At 42.9% G+C, this 16,307-nt stretch overlaps 1 protein-coding gene across 1 annotated transcript; it reads left to right on the plus strand.

Moving 5' to 3' along the window:
• The first annotated feature begins 1,435 nt into the window (after nucleotides 1-1,435).
• esrp1 (epithelial splicing regulatory protein 1) lies at nucleotides 1,436-13,872 on the plus strand. Its single transcript, XM_061777774.1, is given in 16 exon segments — nucleotides 1,436-1,792; nucleotides 2,872-3,030; nucleotides 3,123-3,239; nucleotides 4,151-4,259; nucleotides 4,582-4,725; nucleotides 5,308-5,362; nucleotides 5,457-5,567; nucleotides 5,740-5,872; nucleotides 5,976-6,018; nucleotides 6,638-6,957; nucleotides 7,821-7,971; nucleotides 7,974-8,044; nucleotides 8,400-8,658; nucleotides 9,809-9,989; nucleotides 10,831-10,963; nucleotides 11,611-13,872. Coding segments are annotated over 16 exon segments (2,253 nt in total). The 5' UTR covers nucleotides 1,436-1,660; the 3' UTR covers nucleotides 11,746-13,872.
• The last annotated feature ends 2,435 nt before the right edge of the window (nucleotides 13,873-16,307 follow it).

Below are 16,307 nucleotides of genomic sequence, written 5' to 3' on the forward strand. Positions count from 1 at the left end.
ATGTTCAAATTAAGCACTCCAGAAATGTACAGGAGAACAGGAATCTACAGTATGGTAGGCGGGCCACATGCGGCCCACTGAGCATTTACAATATGAAGAGTCCTCTAATATTTTCTGCATTAATTTAGCCGTGTTTTAAATATTTGGTTAATTTATTTATTTTTGTTTGTTTGTTTTTAGTAAATTTGTTTTTTCTTTTCGTTTTTTTCCCCTTGCCCGATTGGGGGTTTAGATTAAGGGATGTGGTCAATCTTTGCCAACTGTGGGCCTGTGAAGACCTTACAGCTCTTTTGTGATTAAGAGCTATACAAATAAACTGACTGGACTAGTGATTTATCTCATGATATAAGAGGTTGAGTTGCTGTGAATTAAAAAAAAAATAGTAATGCAAACAATTTTGCATGTACATGAATTTTAAAGAGCTATTATTGATTGTAATATACATGAAGTACAAAATGAGCATGACATGATTGATTTATTAAAATTAAAAATCATAGAAAATATATAAAGTATCACAAATATAAAACCAAATATCTTTTTATTCAAACACTTTGCTATTTAATTAAAATCAAATACAAATAGTAAAATACAAATGAGCATGAAGTATTTTAGTTTTCAAGTATTTTAGACAAATAAAAACATGTTAAGAATATATAAAGTATTTTTATTTGTAACACTTTACTTATAAATTGCAATTGAATTAATTATAAATAATAGAGTAGAAATGAGCATGAATGAGTATTGTATTATTTAAATGAACAATTTTACCAAAAAAAACACACAAATATTAATGAAATAAATACGTTTTAATTTATTAAGTTATTGGATAAAGTGAACTACAGCATAATTCCATAATTACAACTATTAATATAAAAAGAGCATGGATTAGTATTTTATAATTAAAATAACAAATTTTACAATCCAAATCCAAAAATAGTAACATAAAAAATGTTTCTTAAATCATTGGCTAAATAATTGTAGTTAAAATAGTGAAAAGAAATGTAACGAATTTACATAAATTAGTAAAAAAAAGTAGAATACTGTAACAAATTCTACATTTTATGTTATTAAATAATGAGGTATTTAACGACAATTCAATGAAATTTGGACAGTAAAACGATTGAATTATTTCAATGAACTATTTGAGATCTCCAAATGACCTGGACTGGACCATTCTCCCCGTTTTAAATCTCAGTTTTCCCACTTGCACTGGCCACTGTACTGTTCAGTGTTTTTGAACGTAATGACTTTTTTTTTTTTTTGGGACAACGGCAGCAGTTGTGACTGCCTCTTTGCTGTGGTCGTCGTGTGCCACGTCGGAACGAGCACCTGGAGGAGAAGGAGGAGGAGGAGGAGGAGGAGGAAGGAGGCGGCAGGTGGGCGCGTCACGTGACCGCCCCCACAGGTAGCCGCTCGACTACAAAAACGACGTTCGGCCATTGCTGCGCGATGGTGGCTTCGGGAGGCTTCGCGTAACAACAAAACAAACAAAAAACAGCAAAGTGCGGATTATCCACGGAGCTCACCTTTCGCGCCCAGGGAGGAGGAGGAGGAGGAGGGGGGCAAAGGTGTTCTTTCCTCTTTTGGACTCTTTTGGACTTTGAGCTCGCAGAAGTCTTTTGCCTTTTTTTTTTTTTTTTGGGGGGGGGCCGGCCCTCGAATGACGGCGCAGGTGGACTACGTGGTGGTGCTGTGCGCCGCCACATCTGGGGCCAGCGGGGAGCTGCTGGGCTCCGACGAGAAGGAGCTAGCCAGGCTGCTGTGGCAGCAGGTGGACGTCAACAACAACAAGGTCAACACTCAACGTCGCCGTATTTGTAAAGCACTCGTAAAGTCACTTTTCTTTAGGACTAAAAAGGTCGTCAAACAACCATGTTTTTTTTTGTTTTGTTTTTTTGTTTGATAGGCTTGAACACGACGTGCTAAATGTCGTTAATTTTCCATCCCAACACATTTGTAGTCCTCTTATGTGAGCATAGGTGTGTACCTAATAGTCACTTAACTGTTTAAACCACCCAAGACCGGTTTTATTTTTCCCATTTCCAAGTCTAACACTAAGTATTCCATTATACGTACATGAAGTTGACAACAAAGCTGCACTTGACATGCTTATATTTGCACACATTCCATGTCTACTAGTCAACAAGTCTGGCATGTTTTCCGACTAGTGATGACACTAATATGATGTTAAAAAGCCTTATAACAGGTGATTATACCAAATTACCTACAGGTTTGTTAAAATAAACCAACGCTGTTTGTTCTTTAGTTTCAAGTCTAGCTTCTATTGGCTAGGCGTAATATTCTAAACTGTATTCAAACAGTTGTGTCTCTCACGTAAGTAGACTTGAGCATTTGACGCTTTAGACTATTTTAGTTAAGCTTCATGCGTACCCCTTCTACGTAACCGCTTGACCTTGCAAAGGTTGAATCTTTTCTTGTTTGTCGACGACATTACCAAATATCCTCAACAAACGAGAAAAAGTCCCGTTGCCTTGATTCAGCCTTTGGGGTTTACCTTGGCCTGCATGTGTGAGAATCAACACAGATTAAATAGACATCTTTTGTCTATGTTTAAAAAGCATTCAGTTATTGTCAATTATATACACTGCCAGCTTTACCCTTTCTACAGTATGTCAAATTGCAGCCATTCACGTTGGATAAAGGCATCGGAAGCCCGTTTTTTTTCTTCCGTCCATGTGTTATGATGGCGTTATATCCTAAACAAAGTGCTCATGTGTCTGTCATCTCTCAATGTGTAGAATTGAGCAATGAGTACAATTGAACTTCAAATGTGCCACTCAGAATCTTTGTATTCTCTGGATTCGTGTCTGATGTATTTTTTTTTTCCGACACGGTTTTATTGTTGTGAAGTTGGGCAAGGTGAACGAGCTGGTGATTCAACCGGAAGTGTCAGACGTGGCTGATGAAAAAAAGGAGGAGGACGCGGCGGAGGACCTCGTTGAAGAAGAAAATGCATCCGGAGCAGATTGTGTCTTTACAGCAAAGAGCCTGGAGGCTGCTCTAAATATGGTAATACTTACAACAGTGACAGTCCATGGCGCAATATAAGCCAGTGTTCTTTTACATGCGAGACTTCCTTTCTTTTTGAAAACACTCTGCAGTTCCACCTCCAGCTGACGAACGAGGTGAACAGCGCAGGTGCGGGCACGTCAGTGTGTTTATGTACCGACGGGCAGCTCCCCATCCGTCAAGTGATTCACCCCGAGGCCGCTAGCAAGGTGAGCGGGCTGGCTCGGCGGATGTTCACTCACTCGCTCACTCGCTTGCTGCAGAAAACCTTTTGCAGCCGCAAAGCATTGTTGCGTCGGCGCTGTGTTTCGGGTTAGAGTTGCTCAGCGGAGATGTATTTAAGATGACTTGATGACTGTAACACACCCATACCACATTTTAGCACAAAGTGTCACCGCCAACATTTTCCCACATCTTTTAAAAGACCAGAAGCCAGAAAACAAAAGGGTTGCCTGACTTCTGGTTCAACACTAAATGTCATCTGAGTTGACCGACAAGTCGCTGATGACCTTATTGATATTTTTCTCAGTACAGTACTATAATAATCTTTTTTTGTTTGTTTGTTTTTTTGTTTTTTTTAAATCACAGGCAGAGGGAATGCTTTGCAATAATCTAGGTTCACTGACCAGTGGCGGTCCTACCAAGAACGGCACCCTGAGTGACACCCCCCCTTTGCTACCTTTGGCTCCTCCCCCAAAGTGTCGCAGCGTTTGCATATGATCACAGACCTCTCCGTATGCAGTGAAATAAATCTGCGCTCTCCTTCCACCTTGGTAGCGCCTGGCCGAGAAGGTGTTAAAAATCCTGCTCGAGCCTCACTTTGCCAAAGCTGCAGATTGAGAAATACAAGACAAATCAATTCAGGGGACGGACTCATTTCATTCAGCGCACTCATCTGTTGCTGGAAGCGGTTCTGCCGCCTCCTCGAGCTAAAAATGTGATTAGCATCTAGTCGAACTCGCACTCCAAACGTCGTTGTGGAGTAGCAAAGATGACAAACTGAGTAGGTGACGAGTCTGTGCAACCCCTAGATGTCACATACTATAATGTCGTAAACAAAAAAAAACAAAAAAAAAAGGGATGTATGCTCACGTCCTCAAATCATGTCCTCCCTCTCTAGAGCATCCTGGTCCCAGACTGTTTCTACTCCTTCTTTGACCTTCGTAAAGAGTTCAGGACGTACTTCCCCTCTGACCTCAGTTCTTTGGATGTATACGCCATGGTGGAGTGTATCCTTTACACGCGCGACATGCTATGAAAACCCTTCGACAATTGTTGTTGTAATGGTTTATGCGAAGAGCACACACGCTACAAATACGCCACAGGCTGTTGGCTTTAAGAATTAAAATTTTGAAATTCAAATGACCAGCGCCTTGCTGAACACCTGGTTAACTGTATGTTTATCCAACAGGGCAAGCCTAACGCACACGCCCACTGGAACAGGAAACAATTTACTACCGCTGTCGCTTCTTTCTAACCCTGTCAGTTTCTTTACTTTCTGCCTTTGTCACGTTCTCATTATTGCTTTCCTTGACTTGACGTCCTGTTCAGCTTTAAGCATACCGGTAGAGGCGCCTGCTATCTGCGACTCTCTGGGTGCGCCGGATCCGTTGGCCACGTTGCCTCCAGAAGTAGCAGTGCAGCAGGTCCAGATGATGGCCAAAATCGTGCTTTGCCTGCTTTCTGAGCCATTGTGTGAGTAGCGCAAACCACTGTCAGCTAAACGAAAGCTTCGACGACGGTGATGTGTACTGCTGTGTTTAGAATACAACAGATGATAAATAGAATATAATGAAATGGATTCGGTAAAATAAAGTACAAAGGCACTTCAGTGGACAGGCACATCAAATAAATGACTTGTTTTCGTTTTTAATGTGCAAGGTACAGTCCAGTACTTTTTTTTTTTTTAAAGCAAAATTAATATAGCAATTGTTTGAATGCGACATCTGGTTCTGGGGGATTGTGATAACAATTAATGCAAAAAAAGAAGTTCTAATGACAACATATAGGAAGGAAATCCTATAGAATATAGGTTTATATAATTTATATATAATATATATTACAATCACAATAAACATTGTTAAATTAACACCTCTAACAGTGTGACCTTTTGTAAGGCAGATTTTATTTTATTTTTTCTCCTCATTATATGATGCAAGTGTCACATGAGTATATTCTGTAGTTTACACCAACTTTGATGAGCCGTGATTCTACGCCACGTAAATGTACTTCACATTTTTTGTCACTATGATTCATAAAGACACATCTCCACTGCAGGTCACACATTCTCTGACCCGGAAAGAGTTAACGAGAAGTTTGAGACGGGTACTTGGTAAGTTGTGTTTACTCCAGTCTAATATTCCTTTTGGCTCTCGTTAAAGGTCACTCAAAGGGCACAAGCGCTTCACCTTGATGTTTGTTTGCAGTAGTAAAATGGAGAAAGTGAGTGACGGCACAGTGATCCGAGCCAGAGGGTTGCCATGGCAGTCGTCAGACCAGGACATTGCCCGTTTTTTCAGCGGACTAAATATTGCCAAGTGAGTGTGTTAGCATCAGTGTTGTTTTTGACAGCCATTTTAGAGGGGGGGGGGTGAAATTGCTTATTAGGATTAGTAACATTTCAGTCATTTCAGTATGTGACATACAATACGAGGAAAGCCTAAAGCACGTGAAAACATGTCCGACTGTGTATTGCTTTGTGCCGCGCAGAGGAGGGGCTGCGCTGTGCCTCAACGCTCAGGGGAGGAGGAACGGCGAGGCCCTCGTTCGTTTTGTCAGCGAAGAGCATCGAGACCTGGCGCTGCAAAGACACAAACACCATATGGGCAACAGATACATAGAGGTAACCTGTCGGAAGCCGCTTGACCCACGAACCTAAAGCAACCCAACCACTTCACCTATACTCCTCGCGCTGTCATTCGATAATGGACTTCCTTTCATTGCAGGTTTACAAGGCAACCGGAGAAGACTTCCTGAAGATAGCAGGAGGTGAGGATAATATGTTAATATGATGGAGGTCTTTGTGTTCGATGTATACCACAATGAGATGTCCGTGACAAGTCTGCTGTCATCATAATTCGAATTTCAAACACAAATCCAGTATCCATCACCCCGAATTCACCGTGGGAGTATTTTAGACTGCGAGTTGCTCGCAAGGGGCTCTGCAACGTGAACTTGTTGTGGGGTAGTTATTATGTAAATTAACCCCACTGTATACAAGCAATTCAAATGTCCATTTTTGTGTAAACCACTTAAATGTTCTTTTTAATCTCATTCTCTGAATGTTCTGAGGTCGTGTTTCGATGTCTGTGTCATATTCTTAGAAGAGTTGCCATAGTATGGATGGAGTACAACTTCTTACATCCGACATGTTCCTTTTCTTCAGACGGCGAGCGAGTTTATATTCAACTGTGCGTCGACGCAATTCATTCTGAACGATCAATTATGAATGCGTTTTGAAGTGTTGCCAAAACCATGCTGGCAATAATACAAGGGACTTTTTTTCTTGACTGAAATCTCACAATCAAGTGTCATATTAAGCCTAATTTTATTTTATTTATTTTTTTTTGTTGTTTTTTTTTAAACCTGTGGTGTCTCTCTGTGCCAGGTACATCCAACGAAGTAGCCATATTCCTGTCTCGTGAGGACCAGATCATAGTGAGGATGCGAGGTCTTCCTTTCACGGCTACGCACGAGCAGGTGCTCGCCTTCTTCTCGCCGGGGGACGGACTCAAAGACACGTGTCCGGTCAGCGGAGGGCGGGACGGCATCCTGTTTGTGCGCTACCCGGACGGTCGACCCACCGGCGACGCCTTTGTACTATTCGCCTGCGACGAACATGCCCAGTGTGCGCTCAGGAAACACAAGGAGATCCTGGGGAGAAGATATATCGAATTATTCAAGAGCACGGCAGCGGAGGTCCAGCAGGTACAGTACGCGGAATTTCAATGCGACTTAGAATTGTCTTGTGGTTTTGCTCAAAGGGCAGATCGATCCGTTTGCATGTGCACACTGCCGAGTGACAACATGCGGGACTGTGACTCCCCCCTCCTCAATTCTTTGCTAGAACCACTAAAGTAGAATTTCAGGGTGGAGACTTGCATATGAAGGTGGGCCACGTGTTTACCTTTCCACAGTAACAGTATTAACTCCTCCTTTGTCCTCTGTTCATTGTTTCTTACGTCCTCATTGCCCGCCAGATGAAATCAAGTGGACGTCCTCGAATAACTGGCAGCCTCGACACACATCCATGCAGGATCCTTTTCCGACAAGAGTACACTTTTATTAGTTCCCTCTAGAAATGCAAACAGACTGAGGTCCTGTTGGCAACGAGCCAGCTCCCTGCTTAGACAACCAAACAAGTCTTCAGGCCATTTGGGAAATCTGATAAAACCAGCTTATGTATACGTATGTATGTATGTATGTATGTATACGTACCCTATGAGAGGTTTGGATTCCCATTGCATTCTGGGGCAGCCCCACTGCACCAGAATGCAAACGGTAGTCTATTCTTCTAACATCGTCTTTATGAACCAGAAATTAGCCTGCTAATGAACAATATTTGTTTTCACTTGTATTCCTATAGGTTTTCGTTGTCGTAAGTTTATTATTTTTTTTTTGTATTTGTTTTTTTCCTCAGTTGACCTACCGTCCTGACATGCGACATTTCCAATGCGGCGTACTGTGATACTATCAGTATTGTGCAAGAGTATTGTGACGATGTCATACCTATTGTAGTTTAGGACCAATCCGAGCAGCAAGTGTAATAAATGTAGAGTTTTGTATTGTAGGTGTTGAACCGCTACTCGTCTGCCCCCCTGATCCCCGTGGCCCCCGCCCCCTTGCTGTCAGTGTTGCCCGCGGTGTCACTCCTGCCCCCTCCCATCCTTGTGAGGGACTGCCTGAGGCTGCGGGGCTTGCCCTACTCGGCGAGCATAGAGGACATCTCAACTTCCTGGGCGAGTTCACCCACAACATCCGACCGCACGGCGTGCACATGGTCCTCAACCAGCAGGTACGTGCGCTAACCGCAACAGCCGTAAACAATCAATAAATGTGGAAACAGCACAAAGTAACGCGAAAATACTGCTAGTGCTCATTATGTTGGCATTTTTTTAGCATAAGGAGGGAAGCGGATCTGAACTGCGATCGATCCGAAAGAGTCAACCTGTGTGGATTAGATTTAAGAACGAGAACGGCTAACACTGCGATGTAAAAACTCACCAACAGTAAACATGATTTGTGTGAGCTAAATAGAAGCTAAGAATAGACGAGAAGGTGCTGCTCCTGGATCGGGAATGTCCACATATGAGCTGCATCTTTGTTTTAAAAAGTCCGAACTTTTCAGTCATGTCTGAGTGCGTTTCCAGGGTCGTCCGTCAGGCGACTGCTTTATCCAGATGACGTCGGCAGAGCGAGCGCTTTTGGCCTCCCAGCAGCTCCACAAACACGTGATGTCCTGCCAGCACGGGCCCAACAGCCGCTACGTGGAGGTGTTCCCCTGCAGCGCCGAGGAGATGGGCCTGGTGCTGATGGGAGGCTCGCTCTCGCACTCGCACTCGCACACGCACACACACAGCCGCAACAGGAGTGGGACAGGGCTCAGCCCGCCGCCATGTAAGTCCAGACGTAAGTGCTGCTGGGAGCTGGGGGTGCTTCGGGCCTGCAGGGGTAGGTGGGCTCCTGCCGTGAGGGGCGGGGTTGCTGGGTTTTCTACAATCTAGAAGTGTGGACTGGACATAATGGTCCAACCAGGAGATTCCCAACTCTGTGTGTGCGTCTGCGTGCGTGTGTCCTCTTAATGAATTAGGGTGATTAATTCAGTAGTCTGCATGCTCCGATGTTACTCTTTCAGTTTGGACCCTACACATTTATTTTGACGAGTTCCCACCAGAAGCATGTTTGTTACTCTCCCCTTTTACACTTAATAGTGGATCAATAAATAAATAGGAGGGCTTAAAAAGGTGGCAAAGGGCTTGTGTCTAGTCTCCACTCTCCAGTCTTACCAGTTCGTCTTGGTTGAAGAGTAAAGTGGCACACCTATTGTGTTTGTCTCATGAATTCATAAGTGGGCAGGGCTTAACATCAAAGGTTTTTTTTGTTTTTTTTTAAAGAAGCCTTTCACTCACACTTCTAAATGCTGATTACTGATACGTTAATGATCACACCAAAGAACAGGACACAACACAAACTGTAGCCACAATTGAGGTCATGTCGGGACACGTCTTGACTTTTATGACCGACAATAAATACCAAATAGTGAGTTCCTGCTGTTCTATAAAGCGACATAAAATGCCCATAATCAAATACCAGTTCCAGGAGGGGAATGAGTTCAGAATAGATCAATATAAAATTCCAAAAGCTATTAATTAGAATGAAACATGACGTATAATATCGAGAGCATTGTCTCATTTTGCCAGTGTGGTTACAAATGGTAGATGTTCCAGCATTTAGACTTTGCCTGATTTGGGGAAAGTAGAGCCAAAATGAATTCCAAGGAGGCTGACAATTGCAAACCACGGCCGCCCACTTTACCTTTAAACCAATTTGGACTAAAAATAAGGGGGGGGAAAAAATAAATTCTCAACATTTGGACAACACGGCAAACAATGTGATACACATTGTGTATACATACAACACAGAAGTGAAGGTGGTCCTTGTTTGCAATCGTGCATGAGCGCCTCTCCTAAAGTGTGAACACACGACACAATCACGCTTTTTTTGCGTTGGCACACTTCGAGTGGCCTGACGTCTTTTGTTTGTGTTGTTTCTCCCCCAGGTTTATCTCCGCCGTCCTACTCCTTCACCCCCACCCCGCCTGTTCTGCCTACTGAGGGCGCCGCTGGCCTCTACCCCCCGCTTGGTCAGGTGTTGCTAGCTCCTCGCCCGCTACCCCCGGGGCACGCCTACTACCCGTCCTCGGCGCAGCTGTACATGAACTACACGGCCTACTATCCCAGGTAAGCGGCGATCATGTTGCCAAACAGAGTGCTGTATTTCTTCAAATGGTGGCCTCCGCATGAAGTCTTAGAATGAATCTCCAAGTGTGTCATCTACTTCAACTTGTTACCTTTATTTTAATCCCATTTCCAGCAAACAATGCAGTGAGCACATCACTTGAGAGGTAGTCGGCAAAGCGTGGGTACGCACATACTTATAATCGGGCGGAATTTAAGCTTTTGTGCCACTTCCGATTCATATCAGCAAAGGCCCAATTATCGGACGATTCTAAAAAAAAAAAAAATAAAAAAAATAAAAATGATCCTGAGTGATTATCCCGTGGGGTGGGGTGTGTTAAGAATAATTTTAACTCCCTGATCTGCTCGGACAATCGTAAATAGACTTTACACCGATCTGATCGGCTTGATCGGTATCGGCCGATAACTAGCATTTTAGGCTTCACGGCTGATCGGCTTTAATGTCATAATTCGCCGAGCCGTTTAATAACAATCGAGTAATTGAATTACTGAGCGCAATACATTTCGGTGAGCTTGAAGACGATACTAATGAGGACCTCAGTGGAAAGGCGACAGTGTAGTAGTGTGAGTCGGAGCGAGGCGTGTCGTCTGACTTTTCTGGTTGACCTTCTGGGGCAAAGGTAGTTAATAATAACTCCACTTTATGGTATTAGAACCTGCTTAACATGGCCGAGCTCCGTGTTGAGTCATCCGGCATTGAGAAAGAAAGTACAACTGTATTTGTAGTATTGCGATCCGCTTGTTATGTACGCTCATAAACGCGTACTTTCGAGTGTATCGATAACAATCGATATCTTTTTTTTTTTTTTTTTTTTTTCTGCAGCCCACCTGGCTCTCCCACGACTGTGGGTTTCTTCCCCTCCCCGTCTGCCCTGTCCTCCCCCGGGGGGTTGATGCGCATGCCGGGTCTGACCTACAACAGCAAAGACCTCATTAACGCAATGCAGGGCTATCAGGTAAATGAAGCGATTTCTCCTCAATCGAATCCGAACGCCTCAATATAAATCTGCTCGTGTCGAGGGTGCGTGTTGTCAGAGACGCCGTGTTTGCCTGGAGGCTCTCAAACGAGTTTATCCTGTCTACTCTCCCTGCTCCGCGAGTCTCGTTTTCCGCCGCTTGTGCCGACTTGTAGTCGCAAAGCTCATGTCGACGTGGAACCCAGACACCCAGAAATGTGCTTAATCACTAAGATTGAGTTATTTAGGGGTCAGTGTAGCCCGTTTTGTGTCGTGTTACTTCCCCCCCGCCTTCCCCCGGTGTCGATCATTCCTCGCCTCTCCCACCGTGCGCGCAGGACGCCTCAGGCGATGCTCTGGCTGGCTCTCGACCCAGGCCAGGTTGTTGGAGCCCCCCCCCCCCCCCCAAAAAAAATGGCCGTGTTTTTGGGAGAAGTTGAAGGTTTGTGGCAAGGGGAATTTGCAGGTCACTATGAGGGAACCATTACTAATTTCAGGGACAGAGGAGCGACAGACAAAATAAGGCTCAAAATGAAATTTTGAATCTTCAAAATAAGGCTCAGTGAAATGTTTTTTTTTTTTTAATCTTAATTATGATGATTATAGCCTACAGCCTCTCCTCATGCGCGTTTCCCCTAAATGTCCAGACCGCAGTGGAGCCGGTCTCCGTCCTGAGCAGCAGCCTGATTGGCCAAGCGGGCGGCGGCGAGCCTCCCGTCGTGTCCCTCCCCGCCCTCGTGAGCAAGCCCGCCGGACACTACCTGGACCTGAGCCTGCTCTGAGAGTCACACGCGCGTATTGTTAGCTTGTTGTTGTTGTTGTTGTTTTATAACTAGTCTTATTTATATCTTCAAGAACAGCCACTATTATATTTTATAACGTGTACGGCTTTAGCCAAAAGCAGTTTGTCTTTGATTGCACAGTGTGTATCTCTTAAAAAGCTTTGTAGAAATTGTTTTTAATGTTGCATTATTTGAATAATCACTCTTGTATCTTTGATTGCCAAAGTAGTAAAGAATGACTTTTTTAGCAAGAGAGCTCAGCGTTTCAAGCTTCTCCGTGAAGAGAGAAAAGTGTGTGTGGGTTTGTTGAATGAGAGGCATGTGTGCGTTGTATTTTGACATGGCAGCATTAGGGCCACACTGAGGGGGGGGAATAAATAAATTAGGGCAAATAAAGTATTATGAGGGAAAAAAAGGAATTGTTTGAAAGTCAATATTACAGGAAAGGTTGCATTTAAAAAATCCTAATATCACGAGAATAACATTGTAACATCTTGATAAAGTTTATATATATATATATATATATATACATTTTTAATATTTGTAATACTCTAAGATAGTATTATTAGATGACAGTGGTAATGAGAAAAAGAAATTCTGGAAAGAAGTTGGCAATCTTAAAAGAAAAAAAAAGGTTTCAATAAAGTTGTAATACCAAGTGAAAAAAGTCATATTTTTCAGAAAATTGAATTACTGACTATTATTTGCATAGTCTGACTTTTTGGGAAACAAATTCATCTTACAAGAAAAAGTCCTGTTTTTTTTTTTCAAAACTCCTAAGAATAAATTGGAATATTCTGAGAATTTTTAGTTTTTTTTTTATGATTATTATTTTGGGGGAAGTTTATAATTAGGTCGTTATATGAAAGCAAATCTAAAACGTCTTAAAGCTACAAGTCTTTTTTTTTTCCCACCTTAAAGGTCTAATTGTTACAAGAATAAATTTGCCATTTTTAAAAGAATAATATTAAGAGACAAAGTTGCAATTTTAGGTTAAAATATTACAAGAATAAAACTGGCGTTTTCATCAAATTTCCCACCCGCACCTGAATGCGGCCAACCGTACATAACATGAAATATTTCTGAAAAACATTTCTCTCAATCGTACTACTTTGTCTTAAAATGATTGTTTCCTTTTTCAGTGTGGCGCTAACACTCCTTATTGTTCATATTTTAGCATCAGATCAGTTTGTGTAATCCACGTGATGTTTTTGAATCCCACCTCCAGTACACACTGATTGTATTGGACGCGTTCGTGCATGAAGGAAGTTAGCGGTTAAAGCTTCCGATGTTTACACAGTCGCCCGTACCGACGCACTGCTAATCGACGCTCGCCAAACGACGGTTTGTTCGAATGCTGGTTCGTGTTACACTGCGACTCGCTCATCCAGCTTCACTTCCATTTCAGCTCCTGACAACTTCGAGAGGGCTAACTCCATTTTGGATCATTTTGCAGTTTTACACGTTATGGCCGCCGCCCGACGACTGCCTCGAAAAAATGAGTGCAATAGCGGTTGCTTAAAGGTTGATCATTACTGCAACATGCATACTAGCGTTATTAGCCTGACTGTGGTGTTTTGCATTGTGTGTTAGCATTAAGCTAGTGGAATTTTGTATGACAGACTTAATTGTTTTATGTTCAGTTTTCCAGCCTACTTCAAGTGGGAGTGGCAATAAACGGCTCGAAGTAAACACTTAAAAAAAGGTCATTAATTAACTAACAGTGACCTTCCCCCCTGTGTTTCACAATGGCAACTAAACCTTAATTTTGACCACTAATTCATCTGAAAGATTTTCGTTTTCTCCATTCATTTCTGCACTTAACTTCAAAACGACAAAACTGGAGTTAGCCCACTGTTAATTGTCAGTGGCTCGTTTGGTTTGGAATGTGCCTTCCATGTTTTGTTGCCGACGACGTCGTGCCCTTTTTGTGTGTCACGGACGCCGCTGACATTCTCGAGATCTCACCTTAGAGATCTCTTTTCACGTTTGTCCGCCGAAAGCTGCTCACTAAATGTAAACTGTAGCTGCGGATTGAAATACATTGACATTGTCAACTCATGTTTTGTGTATGTAGTAGGACTGGATGGTCCTGCTGAGAAATAAAAACGGATTATGACATTTGCAGTTTTGCACCTCTCTCACTGGCATTATTCACGTTGCCTATAAGAGTGGGTGACGAGACAGTGGCCCAAGGCTAGAGTGGGAACTCCCTCACATGGTCCACAGTCTCTCTCTCTCTCTCTCTCTCACATGCGCACACTCACACACATTCTCGTGGTGTTTCTTTCCATAGAAAGGAAGAATAGTGAGAAGAGGAAACGGGGAAGGCATGACAAAAAGCATGTCGCAGCCCCTCAGGGAAGATTTGCCATTGTTGTCATTGAATATCAGCGTGCACCCCACCCTGCTTGATCCCTTGAAACGCTCACACGGACTCTTACACTTGAACACCACTCTACGGATCACACGGGCCAACAACATACAACCCCAATTCCAATGGAGTTGGGGCGTTGTGTTAAACATAAAGAAAAACAGAATACAATGATTTGCAAATCACGTTCGACCTATACGTAATTGAATACACGACAAAGACAAGATATTTCATGTTCAAACTGATAAACCTGATTGTTTTTAGCAAATAATAAGTAACTTGGAATTTTATGGCTGCAAAAAAAGCTGGGACAGGTGTCAAAAAAGACGGAGAAAGTTGAGCAATGCTCATCAAACGCGTGTTTGGAACATCCCACAGGTGAACAGGCTCATTGGGAACAGGTGGGTGCCGTGATTGGCTAGAAAAGGAGCTTCCCTCAATTGCTCGGTCATTCACAAGCAAAGATGGGGCGAGGTTCAAGTGAACTTTGTGAACAAGTGCATGAGAGAATAGTTCAACAGTTTAAGGACAATGTTCCTCAGCGTACAATTGCAAGGAATTGAGGGATTTCATCATCTACGGTCCATAATATCATCAAAAGGTTCAGAGAATCTGGAGAAATCACTGCATGTAAGCGGCAAGGCCGAAAACCGACCTTGAATGCCCGTGACGTTCGATCCCTCAGGCGGCACTGCGTCAAAAACCGACATCGATGTGTAAAGGATATCACCGCATGGGCTCAGGAACACTTCATAAAACCAATGTCAGTAAATCCAGTTCGGCGCTACATCCGTAAGTGCAACTTGAAACTCTACTGTGCAAAGCAAAAGCCATTTATCAACAACACCCAGAAACGCCGCCGGCTTCTCTGGGCCCGAGCTCATCGAAGATGGACCGACGCAAAGTGGAAAAGTGTTCTGTGGTCCGACGAGTCCACATTTCAAATTGTTTTGGGGAAATCGTGGACGTCGTGTCCTCCGGGCCAAAGAGGAAAAGAACCATCCAGACTGTTATGGACGCAAAGTTCAAAAGCCAGCATCTGTGATGGTATGGGGCTGTCTTAGTGCCAATGGCATGGGTCACTTACACATCTGTGAAGGCACCATTCATGCTGAAAGGTACATAGGTACATGTTTTGGAGAAACATACGCTGCCATCCAAGCGATGTCTTTTTCATGGACGCCCCTGCTTATTTCAGCAAAACAATGCCAAACCACATTCTGCACGTGTTACAACAGCGTGGCTTTGTCGTAAAAGAGTGCGGGTACGAGACTGGCCTGCCTGCAGTCCAGACCTGTCTCCCATTGAAAATGCGTGGCGCATTATGAAGCGTAAAATACGACTGAACCTGTACATTGAGCAAGAATGGGAAAGAATTCCACCGACAAAGCTTCAACAATGAGTGTCCTCAGTTCCCAAACGTTTACTGAATGTTGTTCAAAGAAAAGGTGACGTAACACAGTGGTAAACAAGACCCTGTCCCAGCTTTTTTGGAACCTGTTGCAGCCATAAAATTCCAAGTTCATGATTATTTGCTAAAAACAATCAAGTTTATAAGTTTGAACATGAAATATCTTGTCTTTGTAGTGTATTCAATTAAATATACTTTGAACATGATTTTCAAATCATTGTATTCTGTTATTATTTATGTTTAACACAACGTCCCAACTTCATTGGAATTGATTGGAACCTAATCAAACTATTAAAGAAAACCTGAAGTATATATTTTCGGGGGAAATCGAATTATTTGTGTGAAGATGAAAACGACACAGGACGAGCACGTCTCTCTGACGACTGGTCTCCAGTCGTGCTCAAAAGGCGGCAATACTTTTGAGCACGAGTCTCTTTGTCCTGAGGTGAGCTCACGTTGAACGCCCCCACGCGCCGACATCTTGCTTTGGCTCACAGCAAAGTGATGGCGAGAGAAAGAGAGAAAGAGAGAAAGAGAGGAACAACTTTCTTATCCGAGATCCAAAGATTATCTGGTTATAATTAACACAGGACACATTTTGTGAGTTTTTTTGCAATAATATTTTTCTTGTGTGATTAACTGGTAGAACTCACATTTTGTGCAGTTTCGAACAAAGCTATTTTTTTTTAACTTTTGTATTTGTATTTTGGATTTTTTAAGATCTGTCATCACTGTAATTCCACTCCCATCATTGTGGTAGAGCAAAAAAAAAAAAGT

This window comes from Phyllopteryx taeniolatus, chromosome 6, assembly GCF_024500385.1.
Source record: "Phyllopteryx taeniolatus isolate TA_2022b chromosome 6, UOR_Ptae_1.2, whole genome shotgun sequence".
Lineage (NCBI taxonomy): Eukaryota > Metazoa > Chordata > Actinopteri > Syngnathiformes > Syngnathidae > Phyllopteryx > Phyllopteryx taeniolatus.